Genomic DNA, 27,447 nt, shown 5'->3' with positions numbered 1-27,447 from the left:
CCTGCAGTAGCCACACCAACTGGGCCAACTGTGTGCCAGTGCATCCAGGCCAAGAGAACCGACCTCGTCTTTGAGGGAAAACCACAGAAGGCAATGCGTGGACTTCATGGAAGCAAACAGGTCGAATTCTGCTCTGCCGAAGGTCTGCCAAACCTGGTCTCCCACTGTGGATTGAAGTCTCCACTCCCTTGGCAACGGTGATTGGTGGGACAGAAAGTCCGCAGCCACATTCTGCCCTCCTGGAATGTGCATGGCTCTCAGACTGGCCAGACGTGCTGCTGCCCACATCAGGATTTGAGTGGCCAACCTGAATAGGCTCACAGACCTGGTTCACCCCTGGTCGTTGACGTGAAAAACCACACCGGTGTTGTCGGATCTCGAAAATGTTTTCCCCAAAGGTGTGTGAGGAAATGTTTTAGTGCCAACTGCAAAGCCATCAATTCCAACACATTGATGCGTTGTCCCTGTTGACAGGCTGACCATGTTCCCTGCACCATCTGCCCTTGCCACGTTGCTCCCCAGCGTTGGAGAGATGCATCGGCATGGACAACCTCCCAATGAGAAGGACAGGCACCCAGGGGAACCCCTTGCGTGAGGCATGCTCTCTACCTCCACTGAGACAGGCACCGCAGGCACAGAGGAGAGACACACAGCCTCCTGCATCTGTGATCGTGATGCCGGGGTCCAGATGCAAGATGCCACATCTGAAATGGGCGAAGAGGCAGTAGCCCCAGCGGGACCACTGTCAACTCTGCCACCAATTTGCCAAGAAGGCGAAGGTATAGCATATGTGGACGTGCCCGTCCACGCATGGAACTGTGGGAGCATCTCCAAAACATCTTAGAGCCGCTGAGCTGAGGGGCACGCAGTCATTGTCTGCAAATTCACCATCCCAAGAAAGGTGGTCACCTGCACAGGGACCAGATTGCTCTTCTCTCAGTGGATGTGCAAGCCTAAAGAGGCCGCGTGATGTAGTACAGTCTGCATGTCCCGAATGGCATCTTCGCAGTCAGTGCACAAATCAGCCAATCGTCCAGATATGGCAGGATGTGTAACCCCCAAGCCTGCAGTGGAGACAGAGCTGCAGCCATGCATCTGGAGAATACCCTGGAGGACAGGGAAAGCCCAAAGGGGAGCACCCTGAACTGGTAGTGTTCTCCTTGGAATGCAAACCGAAGGAAAAGCCAATGTTGAGGCACAACTGGGACATGAAAATACTTGTTTGTCAAATCGATTGACATGAACCAGTCGCCTGGAGATATTGCCTGGAAGACCTGGTTGATGCGTAACATCCCGAATGGAATTACTTTTAAGAACCTGTTGAGACCTCTCTGGTCCAGAACGGGGCACAGATCGCCCGTTTTCTTTGGTACGAGGAAGTACCTTGGATAAACCCCCCCACCCCTGGTCAAGCAGGGGGTCCACAAGCACGATAGCACCTTTGACCAGCAAAGTGTGAATTTCCTATGACAGTGCCTGTGCCCTGACTGGGTTCTGGTTCACAGTCATCCTGACCCGACCATGTATGGGAGGCCGGTGGTGGAACTGACTGTGGTACCCTTGATACAGTGTCGTCAATACCCAAGAGTCTGGGGTGTAGGCAGCCCAGACCCCGAGTTGACCCGGGGTAAAAAAATCCATCCGCCGGCCGACAGGTCTCATTTGCGTGCGCCCTGGGGGGCCGCTGGTTAGCCCGTTCGGTCTAGAAGTGTGTGGGGGTGGGGGCAAAGAGGATCTTGTGACCTCTGGTCCTGAGCTAGACTGAAGTCCTGCCGACGAGGCTCAAGAAAATAATTGGATGGGGCTGAATACCTCTGTCCAAAGGATGCTGCAGCTTCAGTACTCACGCTGACATTTTTTATGTAATTTTTTTTATTTATTTACTTATTTTAAGGGAAAAATAAGTAAATAAATAACAAAAAATACATATAAAAATGTATTGTTTGTAGTATTATACTCCAGTATATCCCAGTATTATCCCATTACTGCTTTTGGAATTCAGGTCGAGCTGGGAACGCCACTTGTGACTCCAATTCATGTGGGTTGAGCCGATGGGTTTTTTTCCCTTCTTTGTTTCCCCAGAGATCCAACACCACCCCTCAGAAAAGCAGTGCTGTTTGTCTCCTGTCACATCACCGCGTTATGGAGTCAGGTCGAGCAGAGACACCACTAGTGACTCCCAATCATGCAAGCAGAGTTTTTCTTTCTTTTACGAAATTGAATGCTATGTCACAAACTGGGTCAAGCAGAGACGGCACAAGTGGTTCGCAACCGGCTCTGTAGCAATTCAATATAAGTAGACTGCTGTCGCTTTTATGAAAACAAGCGTGCAGTCGTAAATTAAACTAATTTAACTGTAGAAGCAGTAAAACATAAAACATGTGATAACTACCACTAAAACGGTGTGAAATCAACCAAACAAGCTGAATTGCGGCTTCAATTAAAGCCACATACACAAACCTGCGAGCGAGAAGGTGAAAAGGGACTGAGCTTTTGGTGTCATGTCACTGCATAGACTCACGTGAGCCACTGGGAGGTCACAAGTGAATTTGTTGTTATAATATTCTCGACCTGCGTATGTGAAAAGGACGACCATCCAGTGCTTAAAGCACCGGCTGTGGCGGCCTGGAGGGATGAAGTAGAACATGTTTTTTCTTTTAGATTCTTGAAAACAGCCACCCTTTGCTCACTCTTGTCCTTCTCTTCATTGTCACCTGAAATGGTTTTTCAACAGTCTTGAAGGAGTTCTAAAGACGCTGACCATTTGTTGGCCCCTGTGCCTTCACTCTGGGATCCATCTCATCCCAAACCATCTGGATTGGATTGAGGTCAGATTGCTTTGGAGTCGGGTCATCTGGCAGCCCTCCATCACTCTCCTTCTTGGGTCTACCTGGCCCTCACACAGCCTGGAGGTGTGTTTGCTGTCTCGCTTCATTGTCCTGTTGAACTATAAACTAAACCCAAACTGGATGGGATATGAAGTCGCTGCAGGATGCTGGTTCACTGTGCCTTTAATTTAGAATAAATCCCCACCAGCAAAGCCACCCCACACCATCACACATCCTCCTCCATTCTTCACGGTGGAAACATGCATGTTGAAACCATCAAACATCTGAAATCTGGACTCATCAGACCAAAGTACAGATTTCCACTGGTCTTAATGTCAATTCCTTGTGATTCTCAGTCCAAACAAATCTCTTCTGTTTGTTCTTTAGCACTGGTTTCCTAGCAGCTATTTGACCATAAACGCCTGATTCACACATTCTCCTCTGAACAGTCGATGCAGACTGTCTGCTACTAGAAGTCTGTGTGCCATTTATCTGGAATCTAATCTGAGGTGCTGTTAACTTGTGCTGGTGACTCGGATGAATTTCTCCCAAGCAGCAAGCAACACTTGGTCTTCCTTTCCTCATATGTCCTCCTGAGAGCCAGTTTCATTGATGGTTTTTTGCGACTGCACTTGAGGCCATAAACAAAGTTTTTGTAATTTTCCAGAATGACTGACTTTCAGTTCTTAAAGTATATGGACTGTTGCTTCTCTTAATTAGCTGATTGGTTTTTGATATAATATGAATTCTAACAGCTGTTAAATCGGCTGTCAGCTGTGTACAACCTGATTTCTGCACAACACAACTGATGTTCCCAAACCCATAGAGAAAGCAAGAAATTCCACAAATGAACCATCACAACCATGGCTCAGCTGTGAAGTGAAAACCATTTCAGATGATAACTCACTGATAGAGTTTACAGCACTACCAACAGAGCAAAGGGGGGCTCACTTGAAGGAATTTAAAACGAAAAACTTGCTTTGAGTTATTTTACACTTTTTTGTTTCAAAACATAATACTATCCGGTTCCTGTTCAACTGCTTGAGCAGCCCCAAAGCACATTTAATCATTAATTTGCTGGTACACACACACACACGCACACTGGAGACAGTTGTCATGTAAATAGTCGAGAAAATATAGAAAGAACATTGAATGAGCTGTGTCCAAACTTTGTTAAACTCTTAAATAAAAATGATCTCATGATCTGTTTACAATTGTTGCAAAGTTTGCATGAATGTCATTAAATGATTTCCAAGAGCTCTGGAGTCAGAAATGTGGGTTGATGAAGTGGCTTTTGATGTTTTCTTTCATTTATTTGGTGTGGACATATGTTCCGGTCAGTGGTGCCGTCAGCTGAAATCCTGTACGCACTGTGCGTCACCATAACGGGCTGGGCTCCTTTCATGTGTTTCTGTATTTACCGGCATCATTGTTTATGGCAAGTCGTAACTGCGTTTATTTGTAAATGCGTGATACAAACAGAGAAATATCAGTTTTTGTTCAAATACGCAGGTAATTGTAAATGTGACTTGAGACATGCAGAATGGAGCCCCTCCAGGACCAGGGTCACTGTGACCTAACCTCCAACCAGAACAGCAGAAAGGTCTCACCCGCTCTGGTTTTGGTTTCTTCCAGGTAAACAAGTTTTTGCTCCATTTTTGCTTATTGGGTGTTGTGGGGTTTTTGTCTGGATGCGTCATGAGATTGGTGCTGTATAAATAAAACTGACGTGAATAAAAAACAGTTATGAATCCACCTGGTCAGCAGTTGCAGTTCTCTGATGTAGTTCATTGAAAAGATTTCTCTGCAGATGTTGTACAATCAACTAATGACTTGAAGTGACTTGGCTCCGTAGCTTTAGTGATTCAGTTTTATGGTACACCCTCTAAAGACTGATGGTGTTTGACTCCCAACCTGCTGTACAGAAACACCCACCGGTAAACAATCTTGTTCTGATGCAGGAACTCCAGACCCAGCAGCACACACGAGGAATAAAACCTGCGGTGAGAGACAAAGACGTGATGAACATGAGTGAAGCAGCAGAGGGTAGAAAGCTGGGCATTGTGGACGGGGGCTGTGGGCTCACCACGTCTGCTTCTCAGTGAAGATGCTGGTGTGGATGTGAGTCATGAGGTCTCCTCCAGGGGAGTAGGCCATCACAAAGCACACATGGTCCGCGGTCTGGAAGCAGCCGTGCAGGTTGACCAGGAAAGGATGTTGCGAGGCATTGATAACGCTGAAGATCCTCCTCTCACACATGAGACTACACACACACACACACACACACACACACACACACACACACACACACACACACACACACACACACACACACACACACACACACACACACACACACACACACACACACACACACACACACACACACACACACACACACACACACACACACACACGAGATACCATTTATGTTGTGCAGTCCACCCATGGGCTACCATATATGTTGTGTCTGGCTATAAATAATGATTAATAATTCTCAAGGACAGCTATTAATTGTGTAATTGAAAATTTTACTCTGATGTGTATCAGAACCTCGGAGCTCCACCTGTCTTAACAGGAAATGATAGTCAATTCAGTTCTATCAGTCTCATAAGATATACTAAACAGTTAATCAGGAATTTGAATTAATAGTTAAATTAATTACAATTACCAGAATTAACAGTAAAGGTTGAAGGATTTTGGAGTTCTTGACACAGAAGAGTCGACATTTCATTCATCTTTGTGCTCATTAATAAAACAGCAAGTATGATTCCAAACATTATATTTATTAACAATGAAAACAAATACAACACAGATTCTAACTACCTATATACAGCTGGGTGTGTGTGTGTGTGTGTGTGTGTGTGTGTGTGTGTGTGTGTGTGTGTGTGTGTGTGTGTGTGTGTGTGTGGAGAGAGGGAGAGGTGGAGAGTGTGTGTGACGTGTGATGGAACTACAAAACAAGATGGCGGATCACAAGAAACTACATTCAAATGGAGGTTATCAGAGAACAGGAAGTCTGTCCTGGGTCTCCACCATGTGCTGATAGCAATGGAACATGGAAGCTAGTCTTTAGCGTTGCTTCCTGTGTGTCTCTGCTAAAGGACCATTTCTAGAATGACTTGATGTGAATGAGACTTGTTTTGTAAAACGTCAGGAGTCGTCAGATGGTGTTCAGTGACTGTGTGATGTTGTCTTTTGTTAGAATATTGTTACATAAAGTTACCATATTTATGCTTAATTCACCTTCATGCCAAATCATTTGAAACGTTGCAATAAGCACGGCGTCTTTGCCGTTTAATCTTGTATTTTGAATACTTGCAGGAACACGCTGTCCGAGACTGATAAAACTGCCACACACATGCTGAATGTTCCGACTTGTGCTTGTCTAGTGATTTTCCACTACGGTGCTTTCCTTTCACCTTTCTTCCACTCCCCACCTTCGAACCCCTAATAAAAGAGAGGAAGTGGGAGAGAGTCTTCAGAATGGGTTGGAGGTTGTGGCTGAAGCACTCCCTATCCATTCTCCTCGCGAGTCAAAACAAACTTACCCTTGTTGTCTTGTTCTTTCTTGCAGATTTAAGAAATGTCTATAGCCTAAACCTGACATCTTTGATGTGATATGTGTAGGATTGTGAGTTAACTAGTTAGTAAAGCAAAGATTAGCATGCAGACCCTGTGTCTGTGGCAGAGCTAACGTTGGTTTACAGGTTGATAACGTCTCCTAATATCATTATCTATAGAACTCAATCACTGTAACAGAATCAACACATCTTCATAAAGTTAAACAGTTCTATCATAGCATCAGGTTTAACTAATCTCAGGTAAAGCCCAGTTGTTGTTCCCACTTCCTTGAAGGAGTTCAGTTGTTGTCCTGCTGGAGGGAAGCTGGTGTCTTCTCCTGTAGTTAGCACCTCCTGCTAACTGTGGTTGCTGGTTCTGCAGGCTGAGGAGAAGAAGATGAAGTTGATGTGTCAGGAGTCCTTCTTTACAGCTCCTGGTTGTTCCTTTTGTCCAGACTGAGGAGCTGGTCGCTCAAGTCTGTGATGGTTTTCCTGCTGGTTGAGGAAAACACAAAGAAGTTCTGTGAGGCGTCGTTTCCCTGGTCCGTCCTGGAGGAACTGGTTGGTTTTCCTGGTTGATGGGAGATCAGACTCTGGGTGCTGGTCTCTGGATCAGGGGAAGGTCTGACCCTCGTGGTCGGGTCAGCAGAGGAGTGAAGGCCCCGGGTTGCAGGCCTCTGGTGTTAGCTGGATGCTAATGCTGCTTGAGCTGCCTCCAGCAACCCTCCTCCTCTGTCGAAGAGCAGGAGCAAAAGCTTTTTGAGAGAATCTCTCCAAATGCTTTTGATGAAGGTTGAGGGGTTTGAAGGTGTGAAATCCTGGGAGCCTCAAACAATCAGTGACTGGCTCAGTGCATGAGGGGGAAGTCAGTCCTTTGAGCAGAAAGAGGGGAGGATATCCATGGGACTGTAGTTTGTGCCGGACTCCCTGCTGGGTGTGATGCCCCAAGCAGATTGCTGAGTCAGACTTCCCATGTCATGACAAATGAAGCTTTCTTTCCTGAGAAATAAACTAACTTTCTGTGGTCTTGTGAGATCCCAAAAACAAAGTGTGAGAAATGATGGATGAGCCTTCAGTGTGTCTGACTGATCGTCTTCTTTGTTTACTGAAATATTTGTTTAAACTCGTTCACATTAAAATTCCGCATTTTCATGACATTTTGTATTGAGATTTGAATTTGAACTTCATTTACATATTATTCAGTTTTGCATGAACAACAGTTAAGAAAATGCTGAGTTCACAAGGATAGTGTTAGTTATTTTACTTGAAATTCTCAGTTTTAAACAAACTTTTTTCATATAAACTTAGTTTCCTCATTCATCCATTTAGCTTTTCTATAAATTATCAGTATCAAATCAGCCAAACCAGTTGTTGCATTACTTGACATAAGATTTGAAAGTATATAAAGTATAAATTCAGTAAGAATTATTTGTAACTTTGTTTTTCAACATAGTTGTCTTTCTCCACACAGTAGTTGCAGCTGTGCAAGTGAAAGGTTTCTCGTTGGGTAATTGCTCACCTGTCCACTTCATCCCGCGTTACAATGTCACCTTTCTTCAGAGCTTTGATAGCATACAGTTTGTTGGACTTCTTGTACTCTGCTAGCAACACCTGGTCCAGTGTAGAGATACAGGAGCAATGAGAGTTTTATTTCAATACATTTAAACACACATGACAGAGGAACTGATGAGCACTGATTTATTGGATGAAGGTGTAATTAAACTGTAATTGTTATCTAAAAAAGAGCAGATTTTACTCACTGTACAAACTTGCATACATACCTTCCCAAAGTGACCTCGTCCCAGGACGGAGATGCACCTGAAGTCGTCCATCTGAAGTCCTTCATCTTTCCTGCACCAGAACAAAGAATAGCAATATTAATGGATGGAGCCCAAAAGGCCAAGACCCTATTGTGATTGTAATGTTTCCATTTTATTACAGAATAAGCCCAAGAGGCCTGGCATGGAGGCAAGGACGCCATTGTTTTTGTAATGTTTCTTCTTATTGTTTCCTATTCCGCCGCAGCATTTTACCCAAATTTGATCCCCTAATCAAGTTCAAAAGTTCATCAAATTTGGCACGCTCATCAAGACTGAATATTGAATATCAAATCAGCATCAAAACATGATTAAATGACGGAGTCGCTTCTGTTCAAAACTTCTGTACAACTTTTTTTTGTGCAACTCAAGCAGTTTTGATTTTATTAGCCATCAAAGCTCCAAACGCCACCTCCCTCCTCTCATTCAAGTACATGGGAAAACTACAATTTCTCCTCAAAAACAGCCATGATAGAACACCCTGAACAAGTGGCGACTGTGGCGAAACCGTGACTCCCATCGTCAAAACAAACAAATCAGAAGGTGGCAAGAAGCTGCCCAACAAGACGATGTAACATGTGAAACATGTCTTTTTTGATGAGAGAGAACAATGCTGTCATCTTTTTTCATCCTGCAATTTCAAACCACATTTATCATTGAGTCAGAAGGAACAAAATCATGTGTCTGCGTCAAACTGAGCCTCCTTGTGTCTAAAGTTTACGTCTGACTGCTTCGAAACCCACACAGACCAAAAGACAACAAAAGTTCCCCTCAAAAAATTTGAATTTCTAAATATTTGCCTGAAAACTGGATTCTGAGCAGTTGGTTCCAAAACATATAGATAAAATCCATCCTCTCTCCCACTCCGATGACATCACCAACTGCAGGTGATCAGAACACTGTTGCATCAGACCATGAAAGTCCTTGTTTGTGAGTTAACCTGGTCACCTAACATGTGTTATAGGGTTGAGCCGCATTTTTTGACAAGTCATTTGGTACCTGACTGTCTTCACGCTCTGTGATTGGCCAGTAACACACAGCGCCCGCCCCTTTGTACAGACATCTCTGCAGCCAAAACTCTGCCACACACACACACACAGACATAGACACACACACACACACACATAAACACAGACATAGACACACACACACACAGACATAGACACACACACACACATAAACACAGACACACACACAGACATAGACATAGACATAGACATAGACATAGTCACACACACACACACACACACACACACACACACACACACACACACACACACACACACACACACACACACACACACACACACACACACACATAAACACAGACACACACACACACATAAACACAGACACACATAAACACAGACACAGACACAGACACACACACAGACATAGACATAGACACACACAGACACACACACACATAAACATAGACACACACATAGACACACACACACACATAAACACAGACAGACACACACAGACATAGACACACACACACACATAAACACAGACACAGACACACACACAGACATAGACACAGACACACACACAGACACAGACAGACACACACACAGACACAGACAGACACACACACAGACACACACACAGACATAGACAGACACACACACACACACACATAAACACAGACACAGACACACACAGACACACACACAGACACACACACACACACATAAACACAGACAGACACACACACATAAACACAGACAGACACACACACAGACATAGACACACACACACACATAAACACAGACACAGACACACACACAGACATAGACATAGACACATACACACACACAGACACACATAAACACAGACAGACACACACACACAGACACACACACACACATAAACACACACACAGACACACACACACACACATAAACACAGACACAGACACACACACAGACATAGACACACACACAGACACACACACAGACATAGACATAGACACACACACACAGACACACACACACACATAAACACAGACACAGACACACACACACACACACACATAAACACAGACACACACACAGACACAGACATAGACACACACACAGACACACACACAGATATAGACATAGACACGCACACACACACACACATAAACACAGACACAGACACACACACAGACATAGACATAGACACACACACAGACACACACACAGACATAGACACACACACACACAGACAGCTTTCTTCAGTACTCCTTAGGTTTTCTTCAGCTCATCTCTATTTTGGTTTGTATGAGATTTAAAGTTACTCTGTGAACTTGTTTCATAACGTACACGGTGCATTTGACAAGACTGAGCTGAAAACGCCTTGTGTTGCATTGGTCACTGCCTCCACTCTGGTGCGTTTTTTTTGTTGGTTTTGTTTTTACCGTCTGCTTGCTCTGAGTTTGGCTGGTGGTGTAAAGTCAGTTGGAAAACTTTGCTCGTGCTGAACACAAAGTAGCCTAAATTAATATGTTTATTGTATATGGCTGTTCATGAAAATAAATATTGGAAATATTATAAATTAAGCTTTATATACTGTATATACTATATAGTTTTTTTATATAAAAAACATTGAATCTTAATTCCGAGGCTGTTCTGTAAATAGTTTTCAAATAAACAATAAAGCAACTTCTGATCAATCCAGATCAGTTTCACACTCAAAATAATGTACAGATTTAAGCCCCACCCATTTCACTTGAACCACACCCACTTCCGGTTTAGACCCCGCCCACTCACAGTACAGATACAGATAAGTTTGATGGTTGAACAGATCCAGATACAGATAGTGGTGGACTCGCTCATCCCTATAATAGACATTGGGTAAAAGACAGCCTGACTTTAGGTTTTGCTCACGAACCCACACTCACATTGTGGCAGCACAGCCCTCAGGGTGCCCTGAAATAGAAAGAGAAGTGCATGTGGAGTGGGGCTTACTGTGCACTGGGCTGGATGGAAGGCTGTGTCTGTGGCTTTGGGCTCTTGTTTCCACCAGGATTATTCAACCACACAAACAACAGAAAGATAACCAGTCACTCCATATAAATGCAAGAAGTTAAAAGACAAACAAACAGCACAATTAAACGCATCACATCATCTAACATTCGTTTCTGTTGTATTATCTGCTGCTCAGGGAGACACCGAGTTTCTCACCCATGGAGAATCTTTATTGGTTCTCCTGCTGCTGCCAGGTGGAGGTCTGCTGGGTGGATCTTCAGTAAAGTTCAGACTCACAACACCTTCTCTGGAAAATTAAGAAGCGTTTAATCCCACAGAAACGCTCGTTGAGCTTGGCTCGTAGGAACACTGCTGACAATTAATTTGATCATGGAAATATACCAACAGTTATATTGAACGTAAACTTTCATTTGATGGTATATATGGCTTGATTACAGTGCATCCGGAAAGTATTCAGTGTTTTACATTTTTCATGTTCTTATGTAGGAGCCGACTCCTGCAATGTTTTTTTTTTTTGCTGATGTCACTTGTGGGTTGTCATGTGGGTGTTGCCAGTGTGGGTTGATTGAAAGGGTTTATATTCACCTATGCGGCAGAGGCAGGAGAGAAGGAGAGGGGGTGAGTTGGGATCATGTATTTTTGTTGACAGTATAACCATACTGACGATATGATCCATACGATCATATCGTCACAATTTAGACTCCAGTGAGAAAGAGATGTTTTTTCTTGCCTTTCTGCCTGACAATCCAAATAAACCTGGAAAATGGAAAGAACGCAAGTGGCGGGCGTCTATGGAAGGACTCAGTGGTGCATAATTCCAACTTCAACCTCTCAGTGACTTTTTTGGATTTTTTTGTAAGAAGTCACTACATGTAATGTTACAGCCTTATTCCAAAATTGATTCAATTCATTTCTTTCCTCAGAACTTTACACACAACACCCCATAATGATGTGAAAAGAGTTTCGGGATATTTCTGCACTTTTTTAAAAGATTTTAATAAAAAATAAGACACAAATGGTACAAAAGGTATTCACAGCTTTTGCTCAGTACTTTGTTAATGCACCTTTGGCAGCAATTACAGTCTTAAGTCTTTTTGAATATGATGTCACAAGCTTGGCACAGCTTTCTTTGGGCAGCTTGGCCCATTCCTCTTTGCAGCACCTTTCAAGCTCCATCAGGTCAGACGGAAAGTGTCAGGGCACAGCCTTTTTCAGATCTCTCCAGAGATGTTCAATCAGACCTTCAAAGCAGCAGAAAATATTCTGTAATCTTCTCCTCATTTGTGCCTCAAGACAATCCTGTTTGGGAGATCTCCAGACATTTCCTCTCATTTCAAGCTTGGTTTGAGCTCTGACATGCACTGTCCACCAGAGATGGTGGACTTGGACTCGAGACTTGGACTCAAGTCCCGATTTTATGGCTTTTGATTGGAACTCGAAAAAAGACTGGTACTTGCATGGACTCTAGGCTCTGTGAGCCGCGACTGTGACTTGACCCCTTTGGACTTGACTCGACGAGTCATATCAAGTCATGCCATAATGACAAGTGTGATATATAAACCATATTCATTCTTACCGCTTGGTTTCATCATATCCCAGTGTTACAAAAATACTCTATTATCATTTTCTCATGCTTGTGCAAATTGTGTGCAGACTTTTTAGTGCAGCGGCCTGCAGCCCCCGCACCTCATGTGAGATCTTTATCTGTTAACTGTTGCTGTTTCTGGCCCCTTTTAAGATAGTGTTTTTACGATCCTGTTAGACAGACCACAGGAATCAGTTTGAACCAGTGTTTTTACAACTTGTGTACCCGCCCACTGAGCTATCAATAAAGAAGGCTGGTAGAGAGCATTCTGTGGAGACTTCTGAGCGAGGCCTGTGAGGTGAACTTGGTGTCTTCCCTTGCTGCAGTAAGTGCCTTGATTGTTTCTTAATTCTCGTATCTTCTCTTTATCTACCTATTTCAGGGGTTTAGACCTGACACCCAGTGACAGCCGCTGTCAGTCACAGTGAGATGCAGCCGCTGCAGCCACACCCTATGAATTGTCTGGAAAACACATGTGGTATGACACACCCCCTTCAGCGTTGTACACTCAAAAATTGAATACAAAGATCATTTAAGTTTTCGAAGTGTATATTTGTCCGGTCACGGAACCGCAGCGACTTTTGCAATTTGTCCGGACAATGCTCTGATTGGTCGAGCGCGGTGATGTCACCACATTGCCCACTTCACCGGGTCATTTGCATAGATGGCGTTTCGCATTGGAGATACTTTTTTTTTCCTTTGCAGAATTAAAGCCTCAATGAGCCCCCAGAGGGCAGCCCGTGCTATACACGTGCGCCTCGGAGCGGGGTGGATGCGTGGACAACCGGCCCGTCCCGGCCGGCGCCTAATTCCCCCCCTAACTCAGGGAAGAGGGGCCCGGCCGGGCGACCCACTCAGTTCCACCTACAACCTCAGCTCAGACAAGACCACCCACTGAATTTAAGTATATTACAAAGCCGAGGACAAGAAACTACAAGCTATATTATGAGTCACCTCGACTTAGGCAAGGCGGAGTTGATGGCAACAAGACAATACAATCGTATATACACGCTAAGTCAGCCTTAATAGTCCTTAATACATGTGTATTGACAGCCGGAAAAATAACAGTTACTGACGTCTCTGCGCTCAACCAATCAGAGCGTTTGCTGGACAAATAGCAAAAAGCCACTTCAGTTCAGTGACCGGACAAATATACACTGCCTTAGGCTTTTGTCACATTACTTGAAAGTGATTCAGGAAATCCAGAATTAAGGGAAATGACAGGGTTTGACTTTGCCTACCAAGGGGAGCGGATCTCATTCCTTTCCATAAAAGCCATTTATTCTGGGATTCTTTAAGGAATGTGACAAAAATCTAAATTGTGCTTGTATTCAACTCATTGTGGGGCATGTCACTGATAGAACAAGTCATTTTAAGAAGGCTATGTGGTCCTTCAAAATAGAAATGTTTCATTTAAAAACAAAACATTACATCAGAGTAATTTTTAGGCAATCTTGTATAAAATAGGTCGCCAGACTGTCATAGGGTTTCAAGATGCTTAATGTATAAATTCTTAATTTTATCTTATTCAATTGAAGGTTTGAAAGTGTCTTCAAATGTCTGGGATTGTAGGAGTGGGGTATTGCATTTGTTGCACTTGGTTGTGTTTGACAGACAAATATTGTGAAAACAACCTCTAAAGCTTCCCTCTCACAACAAGACTATGGATATCTCAACCAATAAAGTCGTACCGGTGCCTCTGCAGTTAATTATTTTAATGACTTGTTTAGGACTTGAGGAAACATGTTTGGGACTTGGACTCGACTCAGGACTTGAGCACAAAGATGTGGGACTCGACTCGGGACTTGAGCACAAAGACGTGGGACTCGACTCGGGACTTGAGCACAAAGACGTGGGACTCGACTCGGGACTTGAGCACAAAGACGTGGGACTCGACTCGGGACTTGAGCACAAAGACTTGGGACTGGACTCGGGACTTGAGCACAAAGACTTGGGACTCGACTCGGGACTTGAGCACAAAGACTTGGGACTCGACTCGGGACTTGAGCACAAAGACTTGGGACTCGACTCGGGACTTGAGCACAAAGACTTGGGACTCGACTCGGGACTTGAGCACAAAGACTTGGGACTCGACTCGGGACTTGAGCACAAAGACTTGGGACTCGACTCGGGACTTGAGCACAAAGACTTGGGACTCGACTCGGGACTTGAGCACAAAGACTTGGGACTCGACTCGGGACTTGAGCACAAAGACTTGGGACTCGACTCGGGACTTGAGCACAAAGACTTGGGACTCGACTCGGGACTTGAGCACAAAGACTTGGGACTCGACTCCGGACTTGAGCACAAAGACTTGGGACTCGACTCCGGACTTGAGCACAAAGACTTGGGACTCGACTCAGGACTTGAGCACAAAGACTTGGGACTCGACTCAGGACTTGAGCACAAAGACTTGGGACTCGACTCAGGACTTGAGCACAAAGACTTGGGACTCGACTCAGGACTTGAGCACAAAGACTTGGGACTCGACTCAGGACTTGAGCACAAAGACTTGGGACTCGACTCGGGATTGAGCACAAAGACTTGGGACTCGACTCGGGATTGAGCACAAAGACTTGGGACTCGACTCGGGACTTGAGCACAAAGACTTGGGACTCGACTCGGGACTTGAGCACAAAGACTTGGGACTCGACTCGGGACTTGAGCACAAAGACTTGGGACTCGACTCGGGACTTGAGCACAAAGACTTGGGACTCGACTCGGGACTTGAGCACAAAGACTTGGGACTCGACTCGGGACTTGAGCACAAAGACTTGGGACTCGACCACAAAGACACGGGACTGGACTTTGACTTGCAAAACAAGGACTTGGTCTCACCACTGCTGTCCACTGGACATGATTTGGGATGGCACTCACATCTATATCAGGTCCCACAATCAATTGAATTGACCACAGGTGGTCTACAATCAAGCTGCAGAAATATCTCATGTATGATCAGTAGAAACAGGATGCAACTGAGCTCAATTTTGAGCTTCATGTCAAAGGATGTATTTTTAATACATTTGCAAAAAAAAACAACACATATTTTAATTATGGGGTGTTGTATGTAGATTTCTGAGGTGAAAAATGATTTAATCCATTTTGGAATAAGGCTGTAACATAACAAAATGTGGAAAGAGTGGAGCTTTCTGGAAGTACTGTATATCTCCTGGGAAAACAACTGGACCCAGATGTTCAAACTGGGTTATTTTAACCACTGGTTAAGCCCTAACCAACCGTTAAATCCTTAACCCACTATTAGCTAACCGACCATTAATTATGCGTTATGGTTAGTCAGGCCGTTAGTTAACGTTATTGTCAAAGTTAACAGTGAGGTCAACAACAGTGGTTAGCGTCCTTGACGTCACTCTGTCCAAGGCCCTGCCCGCTTTCAAGTCTCCGTACTTCCGTGTCTTGTCTTAAACATAGTGGTGGATGGCAGCGCAGTCTTTTTATCTTTTCTATAAAACATGACCAACAATGCTGCTGCTACCAGGATATTGAAGTGGGAACGTAAAAATTGAGCTGGATGATGGACGGCATCATGTTGCTTCATCTTAATTTTGACCAGAGAGAAAGACATAGAAAGTGGATGGATGGATGTAATGTAATATGCTATCATTTTGGTAATTACAATAAAATATGTGAAGCGGTGTTCTTTTTTTACTGAAATTAAAAAAGTTTGGCTGCAGAAGAATTAAATGTTATCATTAAGTGGTTAAATACTTTTGCTTGTAAGGTTCAAGCCTCAGGCCATATTTCCATGTAAACGTGTCTTTAAAAAAACGGATATTTCCATCCATAGACTCAGACTGCTACCTCCGCGACACACGGCCCCGGATAAGCGGTAGATAATGGATGGATGGATATTTCTTCTTCTCCGTTTAAAAAAATTCTTTCATTTCCACGGACACCTGGTTCAGCTCTGCAATGAGCATACTAAACCTGAAGGGGGCAATGATAGTCAATCTGAATCCTGGGAAAAAAACATGAGTATACATCTAGGAGAGAGTTTATCCAGATCTCTACTGTGGCTGGACTTTTCAAGATTCCTCTTTTGTGGTGAGTCGTAGCTTTGTTTGTATAAATGCGCGGCCCAAACGCAGAGAAATATCAGTTTTTTTCAAATACCCGGGTATATGTAAATATGGCCTCAGGCTCATGTTTTTCAAAAGAGAAGTAAGGAATGTGTGTTTCATGCTAGAATGGGGTGTCCAGCTCCAGTCCTCGAGGGCCCCTGTCCTGCATGTTTTAATTCTCTCCCTGCTTCAGCATACCTGAATCTAATGATGATGTCATCACAAAGGCTGTGAAAAAGCCCAATAACAAGCCCTTCATTGCAATCAGGTGTGTTGCAACTGGGAGAGAGCTAAAACATACATGACAGGGGCCCTTGAGGACTGAGGTTGAACACCCCTAGATTAAAACATTTTTTCCAATTCAATTAGATGAAAGTCTGTGAGTCACAGTGTGTGGAGATGCCAGAGTCATACCCTCCTGGAGAGGAGCCAGATGACGAGGGGTCAGTGCTGGGGCCCGTTAATGGGGGGCTGAGAGGCTCCAGAGAGCTGCATGGAGGCAGGATGCTCATCACCAAACGGCCCCATGTGGCAAAGTTCATGTTCATCTGAGCTGCACGCAGGAAGTTCTTTCCTGGAGGAGAGAAGGAGATGAGACTGGCTCAACTTCTGATTTCTTATAGTTTTGGTTCTTTTTTACAGTTTAACTAATGTTCATTCCTGCTGGTTATGTATCATGAAAAACTAAAGTTGCTCAATAACAGTTGTTCCAATCAGGTTCAGTCTTGGTCAGGGTTATTGTAAACATTTGCAGGTGCAGGACTTTAAATACAGTAGACAGTGACACGGACTGTAAGCAATCCGATCCATTGCTGATGCAATCAAGATTTCTCTATGTAAACACTTCAATTAGATAAGATTGAACCGATCAGTGTCAATGGGGCAACCCTATTTAGGATGTGATCAGAGTCCATGTAAAACACATGAGGGAGTAGTTCCCACTGTTGGAGCTTTGTGAATAATTCTGACTCATGCACGCCATTTAAAATAAAAAAAAAGGTTGATACAGGAGACAACTGATACAACTCTAACATGCATGCATGTGTTCCTCCCCACATGGAAAGAACCTATATAAACACATATGTTTTAATATAGGTTTTGAATATATGTGACATATATAAAATTGGCCGTTTTCCTATATTTTATGTACATATATGTATGCGTATGTACATATATGCACACATATGTACAGATATGTGCATATATGTACATATATACGGAAATGCAAAAGGCTTTATTAGTTTTGTTGATTCTGACGTTCCTTACTATAAAGCTGGATGTGGAATCACATGATAGTGCATAGCATTGTGGGAATGATCCACTGGCTGTGTTGTGTGCGTATAAAAATGCACTTCATTCTGTTTTCATGTAAACAGGTGTTGGGATCTTACAAGACCATAGAAAGTTTTTTCGTTTCCAAGGAAAGACAATTTTCATTTGTCATGATACATGATCATGACGTGAATTCTGACCCAGGAAAGTGACTGAGCATCACACCCAGCCAGTGGGACCTTTTGCCACAGCAGACCCATGCAAATCCTCCCCTGCTTTCTGCTCAAAAGACACTTCCCCCATACACTCAGCCAGTCACATTTGGGTGAGGCTCTCAGGATTTCACACCTTCGAATCCCCCAACTTTCATCAAAAGGGTTGGAGAGATTCTCTCAAAAAGGCTTTTGCTCCTGTTCTTCTACGGAGGAGGTGGGTTACTTGAGGCAGCTCAGCCAGCGTTAGCGTACAGTAAACAGCGGAGGCCTGTAACCAGAGGCTTGCCACACAAAGCCTCTACTCCTCTCAACAAGGGTCAGACCTTCCCTCCGATCGAGAGACCTGCACCCATAGCTCGGTTGGTAGAGCTGTCGCCTCCCAATCGGAAGGTTGCAGGTTTGTCCCATCTCTGCCTGTTTACATACTGAAGCATCCTTGGACAATACACTGATTTTCAAACTGCTCCAGTTGGAGTGACAGCGCCTTGCATGGCTGCAGCCTCCAGTGGTGTGTGAATGGGTGGTGGGTTAGGTGGTGCTCCGGGATAATCTGATACAGATGTTGGGATCTCACAAAACCACAGAAAGTTTGTTCATTTCTAGGGAAAGACAATTTTCATTTGCCATGATACAAAGTCATGACATATGAATTTGGACCCAGAAATGTGATTGTCCATCACACCCAGTGGGGGGGGGCCCTTTTGCCACAGCAGACCCATGCAGATCCTCTCCCACTTTCTACTCACAAGACACTTCCCTCATGCACTCAGCCAGTCACCGATTGGTTGAAGCTCTCAGGATTTGACACCTTCGAATCCACAAACCTGAAAAAGCAGTCTTGCAGAGAGTCTTGTAGCAAGTCTTCCCCTGTGAACACCGGGGAGATAGGAGCTGCAGCTCCGCTCACCCAGCGTTAGCATCCAGCTAACGCCATTGACCTTCAACCAGGGGCCTTCACTCCTCAACTCCTCTGCTGACCCGACCACGAGGGTCAGACCTTCCCAGGACCCAGAGACCAGCACCCAGAGTCTGATCTCCCATCAACCAAGGAAAACCAACCAGTTCCTCCAGGACGGACCAGGGAAACGACGCTTCACAGAACTTCTTTGTGTTTTCCTCAACCAGCAGGAAAACCATCACAGACCTGAGCGACCAGCTCCTCAGTCTGGACAAAAGGAACAACCAGGAGCTGCAAAGAAGGACTCCTGAAACATCAACTTCATCTTCTTCTCCTCAGCCTGCAGAACCAGCAACCACAGTTAGCAGGAGGTGCTAACTACAGGAGAAGACACCAGCTTCCCTCCAGCAGGACAACAACTGAACTCCTTCAAGGAAGTGGGAACAACAACTGGGCTTTACCTGAGATTAGTTAAACCTGATGCTATGATAGAACTGTTTAACTTTATGAAGATGCGTTGATTCTGTTACAGTGATTGAGTTCTATAGATAATGATATTAGGAGCAGTTATCAACCTGTAAACCAACCAAGAACGTCTGGTAAAAGTGAGTTTGGTTGAAGCTGATACTGTGAGTGTTATTACAGCTTGATCCCATGGGGGAGGACGGTAGTTTATACAGACTTCCCATTGCATTATAAATAAATGCTGGCACCTTTTTCTTTGGGGAAAATCCTCCTCTGCCTTTGGAGTTTGGAGCGGCGCTCAATCACAGGATTAATGAAGGTCACCTGGAAAAGAGTGACTCATGTAAGGAACTGTAACACAAGCAAAACATGCTGGACATATTTCACTCACAACCACACCTTTATTTAGTTTCTTGTGTGTAGAAACTGAATGCACACACGGTACAGTAATGAAGCTGTATGCTGGGAATGATATGCAGGAACACATTTTTGGGATGTGGGAATACACACCTCAATGAACAGGATGCCTTGAGGCTCCAGTGGCAGACACATGCCATGTCGTTGGTTATCCAGGAAGTCCTCCAGCCGCAGAAACTTGATGCCACTCAATGCACGCCAGTCTCTCCAATATACACCGATCTCCAGCTCCCTTGACTACACCAACATACACAAACACAAATAGGAAACTGCTTCTTTTCACCAATGTATTTGAGGAAATATCTAATGAGATTATCACATTAAAATAGAACAAACACTCCTCAGGCACAATTAAGGTCCAACATGAGTGTAAACAGTCTGTTTAACACAAACGCACATAATCAATGTTGATATTTAATTTCTTCCTTAAACCATGAGTGAACATTTACATGAACTGACCAACAAAAAGATCTACTTTATTTCAAGACTTGAAGTCCAACCAGTGAAAGCAGCTGTGATCTAGTTGTGGAGCTGTTTGACAAAAATATATTGATCTGGTTTGGAAGACCCTCCTTAAGTGAAACACACCCTAGAAGATCTGCAAACACAACAGTTTAAAGCCACATCCACACGAGCCAAAACAATTTTTCTTCTCCCAAAGTTTCTCCAAAAAGAATTCCTCGTCCCAGAAACTTCCTCCAGCACTTCCGGTGGGACCCCAAGGCGTTCCCAGGCCAGCCGAGAGACATAGTCCCTTCAGCATGTCCTGGGTCTGCCCCGAGGCCTCCGACCGGAGGGACATGCCCAGAACACCTCCCTGGGGAGGCATCTGGGGGACATCTGAAACAGAGGCCCGAGCCCCCTCAGCTGGCTCCTCTCGATGTGACTGAGCTCCTCACCCTATCTCTAAGGGTGACTGAGCTCCTCACCCTATCTCTAAGGGTGACTGAGCTCCTCACCCTATCTCTAAGGGTGACTGAGCTCCTCACCCTATCTCTAAGGGTGACTGAGCTCCTCACCCTATCTCTAAGGGTGACTGAGCTCCTCACCCTATCTCTAAGGGTGACTGAGCTCCTCACCCTATCTCTAAGGGTGACTGAGCTCCTCCCCCTATCTCTAAGGGTGACTGAGCTCCTCACCCTATCTCTAAGGGTGACTGAGCTCCTCACCCTATCTCTAAGGGTGTAGACAGCCACCCAACGGAGGAAACTCATTTCAGCCGCTTGTATCCGGGATCTTGTTCTTTCGGTCGTGAACCAAAGCTAATGACCATAGGTGAGGGTAGGTACGAAGATTGACCAGTAAATCGAGATTCATCTTTTGGCTCAGCTCCTTCTTCACCGTGACGGACCGATACAAAATTTCAGATGCCGCACCGATCCGCCTGTCGATCTCACGCGCCATCTTCCCCCCACTCTTGAACAAGATCCCAAGATACTTGAACTCCTCCACTTGTGACAAGGGTACTCCACCGACCTGAAGCGGGCAGGCCACATTTTTACGGTTGAGAGCCATGGCCTCGGATTTAGAGGTGCTGATCTTCATCCCAGCTGCTTCACACTCTTTTTTAATCTTCATGTCTTTATTCAACTTCTCACATCTGCAGCAACATATACTGTAGGTTTCTTTCTTCAAATTCTGCTGCAGCAGAACATAATTCTTTTTTTTTTTTTTTTTTTTTTTTTTTTATTATTTTTAAATACATTACAGTCATTCCAATTTGCTGTTATAGAGAAAATAGAAAAGCCCAACATATCCACATGAGCAAGCAGGTGTGTTTGCGACTGTGGAAAGGAAAAACTCCCTCAACAAGGAGAAACCTTTGTAGAAACCAGAGTCAGAGGTGGAGGAATTCTGCGGACCGGTTGGGGTGAAAGGATGGAGGAGAGGAGAGGAGAGACAGAGAAAGGCTTGGTGAAACAAAATAAATACACAAAATACAAAATACCTACAATACCCTTGTTAGTGCTACATACAATTGTTTTTTTGTTTTTTTTGATAATACATTAACCACAGTGATCTAAATATTTTCCAACTGCCATGAGATTAAGACCAGCCTGAGCAACAACAGAGCAAAAGACCTAAATAATGACAACAATTATAACAAAAGCAAAAAGCAAAAGGACATAGAACAAAAATAAATAAATAAATAAATAAAACAAACAAACAAACACAACAACAACAAAAGCAAACAACAACTTGGTTTTGATAATTAACAGAACAATCTCGTCAATGAGGAGTGGGAGTGGGAGTGTGTGTGTGTGTGTGTGTGTGTGTGTGTGTGTGTGTGTGTGTGTGTGTGTGTGTGTGTGTGTGTGTGTGTGTGTGTGTGTGTGTGGTTTGTCCTCTGGATGTGAATGAAACTGTTGTGGGGGGGCCGCAGCACCACCCCGGAGCCCAAGGCCACCAGGGCCGGACGCCGCCACTCCGGCACCCAGCGACCCACCGGATCCAGGGAGGCCCCGACAAACCCCCCCGGAGAGCCACGCCCCAACCCGGAAGGCACCAGACGGAGCGCGCAGAGAGGACCCCCCCCAGGCCAGAGGGGCCCACAGGAGAAGGATAAAGGGCGCAGAGCCCCGGGCCCCGACCGAGCCGCCAAGCCGGGACCGGCCAGTGCAGCGCCCCCAGGCCACGCGGGCAGGGAGCCCCCCCGGCCCCGACAGCGGAGCCCGCCGCACCCCCGGGGGCCATCCCCCCACCACCCCCCCAACCCCCGGCGGGACAGAGAAGGCCCCAGCCGCCGAGCCCCAGACCAGCCCCCCCCCCCAGACCAGGAAGAGCGAAGGCCCAGCCAGGCCCGGCCGGAGGACAGCCACCCCCCCCCCCCCCCACCCCATCACCTAATCCCAGCCCACCCACACACTCACACCCAAGCATACGCATACACACACACAGACATACATACACACCCACACAGATACACACACCAAGCATACACATACACACACAGACATACATATCTACATATATACAGACATGCGTACATACATTTATTTGGTTGGGAGGGGGGTGCCCCCCACTCCCCAGGCCGCCAGCCAGGCCCCCACCAGGCCACTACGGGATCTCATCCTCCACCAGTCCAACTGTGAATAGGGAGGGAGGACCACTACCCAGCCCCCCCGGAGGTGCCACGCCCGAGCTAGCGTGCCCCCCGTACTCCAGCCGCACTCACCCCGGAACACGGCGGGACCACAGCGGGAGGTGCTGGGGGGAGCCCCCACCCCCCCCTCCACCCTGTGGGGTGTTGGGTGCATGTGGATGTGTGTATTTGTGTTTTGAAGAGGTGGTGCAATGTGTGTGTCTAGGGTGCGGTTTAAAATTGAGGGGTAGCGGGGGCCCGGGTGTTCTACCGCTGCCCAGCGGCAGAACCCCGAAAGCCAGCTGATCCCCTCAAGACCCTGCGTGACTAAGTGTAGTTAAAATTGTGGGCGGCGCAAAGTCGGGGGAGGGGCAGACCATAGTTAAGTGGCCTGGACCCCCCACCCTAGGCCCCGTCCACTGGCCCCTATTGTTGAATGAGGTAAGGTGAGGTAAGGTAGGAGGGGCTGAGAGGGAGAAGGTCCCCCCGTCGCTAGGACTTAGCCCAGCTGGACCCCCTGCGCCATCCCGCCCCACCCCGAAGCGGCCGGTCCGGAACACGGGGACCAACACCCACTCCGACAAGGCACCACAAGAGGACCCGGACAGGAAGCCCCCCCACCCCACCCGACGGCCGGAGAGCAGAGTCTAAGACCCGCATGGCCCAGCACGAGCCCGGCTGGAGACCAGCGGCTAGGGAGCGTAAACCCCCCCCCCCCCCCCACACTCACATACTCTCATACACATACACACACCCATACTTATATATAAATTACACCCCCCCACACGCACATACACCTACGCTCACATTCACCGTCCCCCCACACACACAAACACACGTAGACACTTACACACACCTACCCATACAGACCAATCCACACTCGTACCCCGACGCTCGTACTCCGTACCCTGGTTCAATGAAGCCAACAGAACCACATCATCTGCAAAAAGTAGAGACGAGATCCTGTGGTCCTCAAAGTGGACATCCTACGGTCCCTGGCTGTGCCTAAAAATTCTGTCCATGTAAGTAATGAACAGAACCGGTGACAAAGAGAAGCCATGCTAGAGGCCAACGTGCACTGGGAACAGGCCTGACATCCTGCTGGCAATGCGAACCAAACTCGTGCTCCGGGCTTACAGGGACCAGACAGCACTTAACAAAGGACGCCAGACTCTATACTCCCGGAGCACCCTCCACAGGACGTCCCAAGGGATGTGGTCAAACACCTTCTACAGATCCACAAAACACATGTGGACTGGTTGGGCGAACTCCCATGAACCCTGGAGCACCTGGTGGAGGGTATAGAGCTGGTCCAATGTTCCGCGACCAGGATGAAAACCACATTTTTCCTCTTGGATCCGAGGTTCAACTAACAGCCGGACCCTCCTCTCCAGTACCCTGGAATAGACTTTCCTGGAGAGGCTGAGGAGTGTGATCCCCCTGTAGTTGGAACACACGCGCCGATCCCCCTTTTTAAAAAGAGGGGCCTCCACCCCAGTCTGCCAGCCCAGAGGTACTGTCCCTGACCACCACGCGATGTTGCCGAGATGTGTCAACCACGACAGTGTTGGGATCTCACAAAACCACAGAAAGTTTGCTCATTTCTAGGGAAAGACAATTTTCAATTGCCATGATACACAGTCATGACATGAATTTGGACCCAGGAATGTGATTGACCATCACACCCATTGGGGGGAGACTTTTTCCAACGCAGACCCATGCAATCCTCCCCCACTTTCTGCTCAAAAGACACATCCCCCATGCACTCAGCCAGTCACCGATTGGTTGAAGCTCTCAGGATTCGACACTTTCAAATCCACAAACTTTCAACAAAAAGCCTGCAAAAGCAGTCTTGCAGAGAGTCTTACAGCAAGTCGTCCCCTGTCAACACCGGGGAGATAGGAGCTGCATTCCAGCAGCTCAACTCACCCAGCGTTAGTATACAGCTAACACCAGAGGCGTGCAACCAGGGGCCTTCACTGCTCAACTCCTCTGCTGACCCGACCACGAGGGTCAGACCTTCCCCTGGTCCAGAGACCAGCACCCAGAGTCTGATCTCCCATCAACCAAGGAAAACCAACCAGTTCCTCCAGGACGGACCAGGGAAACGACGCTTCACAGAACTTCTTTGTGTTTTCCTCAACCAGCAGGAAAACCATCACAGACCTGAGCGACCAGCTCCTCAGTCTGGACAAAGGAACAACCAGGAGCTGCAAAGAAGGACTCCTGAAACATCAACTTCATCTTCTTCTCCTCAGCCTGCAGAACCAGCAACCACAGTTAGCAGGAGGTGCTAACTACAGGAGAAGACACCAGCTTCCCTCCAGCAGGACAACAACTGAACTCCTTCAAGGAAGTGGGAACAACAACTGGGCTTTACCTGAGATTAGTTAAACCTGATGCTATGATAGAACTGTTTAACTTTATGAAGATGTGTTGGTTCTGTTACAGTGATTGAGTTCTATAGATAATAATACTAGGAGCCGTTATCAATCTGTAAACCAACGTTAGCTCTGCCACAGACACAGGGTCTGCATGCTAATCTTTGCTTTACTCTCGGCGAAGGCTTTACTCTCTCCTCCTCTCCTCCCCTCTTCTCTCCTCTCCCCCTCTCCTCCCCTCTTCTCTCCTCTCCCCCTCTCCTCCTCTCTCCTCCTCTCCTCCCGTCTTCTCTCTTCTCTCCTCCCCTCTTCTCTCCTTTCCTCCCTCGTCTTCCCTGCCTGCTGCTCCCGTCCTGTACCGTCTCATGTCAGATCTAACAAGAGCTTCTCTTCACTCCACATCAGAATTTAACCAGAACCATGGAATTGATCAGCTGGTCTCTCAATGCGATCGACTAAATGTATACGACACGAAGATCGGGCAAAGGAGAGCCCCCATGTCCTGATGGGACGTTTGCAGCCGGATACATGCTGGATTCCTGGGGTTCCTGGAGGTCCCTGGAGGTTCCTGGAGGTCCCTGGAGGTTCCTGGGGTTCCTGGAGGTCCCTGTGTTTGGCCATTCTTTCCATGGAGGATGTGGAGGACGTCTACATATTGGGATTCATGATAGCAGGTATGCTGCTGATTGGAGCTGGGGGCTTTCTGATCTATCAAAGTGTAGAAGACGCTAGCAGCTGCATTGGGAAGGCTGCCTATCGTCACTGAGGGACTGTGCCGAGCTTTGAATGCTCAGACTCAGATGATAAACCAACTCAAGAGTACGCAAGTCACGACTCTTGAACGTTTACGCAAAATTGGAACCATTTTGGAGGATATTCGAACTCGGTTGGGAAGCTAAAATCTTGCCACAATTGGAGCAGCATGGAGACCGGAGACACTCAAGGTCGAAAGATAAAGCTGAATCGCCTGAACGAAAACAAAGATAATCAACATTCGGCTCCCAGACACCCAGTCGCCAAGGCTGTGTTTTGTCTTCAACTCTCCTGGATGTGAGTGTGGGCTGTGCGCCTGAAAACACCTTCTCCTAGTGGCGGGCTGCAAAACTACCCTTCACATATCCAAAGCGCTGTCTGGAGAAATATGTTGTAACCTGTCTGTGTTGATGCTAAATGTGCCTGAGGTGGGGTTTTTTTCCCTCCCAATTACAGACTGTGCTCCTCAGAGCACAGTCTGTAATCTGCCTTTTTTAAGATTTTAAGATTTTTTTAATCTGCCTTTTCCCCTCCTCTCCTCACCTCATGTTTCCTTCTTTCCCCCAAACTTTCTATGCAATTTCGTTGTACCTGTTACAATGACAATAAAGACCATTCTGATTCTGAAAAGCGCTGGTTTCAGAAAGGATTTTGTGAAGTGTATATTGTGGATGCTGATATTGCAGAATGTTAATGTGATCTGAGCTGATCAAAAACTTCAACTTATTGAGGGGATTAAATCCATTAATGTGGCTCTGGTTAAATAGGGCCAGATCAGATCACAATTTAAAAAAACAAAAACATTAACATTCAGAGATCTTTAGCAAAATTAGTACAGAAACTTTTATCACCAGTCAAATGATCTGTGAGTAAATTCACAATTTAGTGATTTGTGCATCAACATGTAAGGTCTTGTGCCGGCCGTTAGGACTCAGGCTTCTCCTCCAGCAGGATGATGGGAAAAGGGGCTGTTGCCGTATTGTTCAGTCGAGTTTTGGTGGTTGCTGAAAAAAGACGTGTTCCTACCTTCAGCTCTGCCTCATCCTTCATCCTGCCACATTGGTGACCCCGTTATGGACATGTTCGAGGGAGCAGAAGACTGACGTTGATTCGT

The 27,447-nt window shown here is 46.0% G+C and overlaps 1 protein-coding gene across 3 annotated transcripts in view; it reads right to left on the bottom strand.

Annotated features, from left to right (window-relative positions):
- The window catches only part of pkn3 (protein kinase N3), a 96,616-nt gene that overhangs the window by 27,378 nt on the left and 41,791 nt on the right, over positions 1–27,447 (bottom strand). For all 3 annotated transcript variants that reach the window (XM_080509674.1, XM_080509675.1, XM_080509676.1), the window contains exons 9-17: positions 20,211–20,354; positions 19,949–20,024; positions 17,265–17,424; positions 11,382–11,472; positions 11,166–11,209; positions 8,173–8,242; positions 7,911–8,002; positions 4,915–5,091; positions 4,764–4,826 (exon numbers count right to left, since the gene is read on the bottom strand). In XM_080509674.1, coding sequence (XP_080365800.1) covers positions 4,764–4,826; positions 4,915–5,091; positions 7,911–8,002; positions 8,173–8,242; positions 11,166–11,209; positions 11,382–11,472; positions 17,265–17,424; positions 19,949–20,024; positions 20,211–20,354 — 917 coding nt within the window. The remainder of the gene's footprint in view (positions 1–4,763; positions 4,827–4,914; positions 5,092–7,910; positions 8,003–8,172; positions 8,243–11,165; positions 11,210–11,381; positions 11,473–17,264; positions 17,425–19,948; positions 20,025–20,210; positions 20,355–27,447) is intronic.

The sequence above is a fragment of the Blennius ocellaris genome (assembly GCF_963422515.1).
Source record: "Blennius ocellaris genome assembly, chromosome: 15".
NCBI classification, from domain to species: Eukaryota; Metazoa; Chordata; class Actinopteri; order Blenniiformes; family Blenniidae; genus Blennius; species Blennius ocellaris.
Note: the sequence above shows the minus strand (reverse complement) of the source record. Positions and strands in the feature narration are given on the sequence as shown.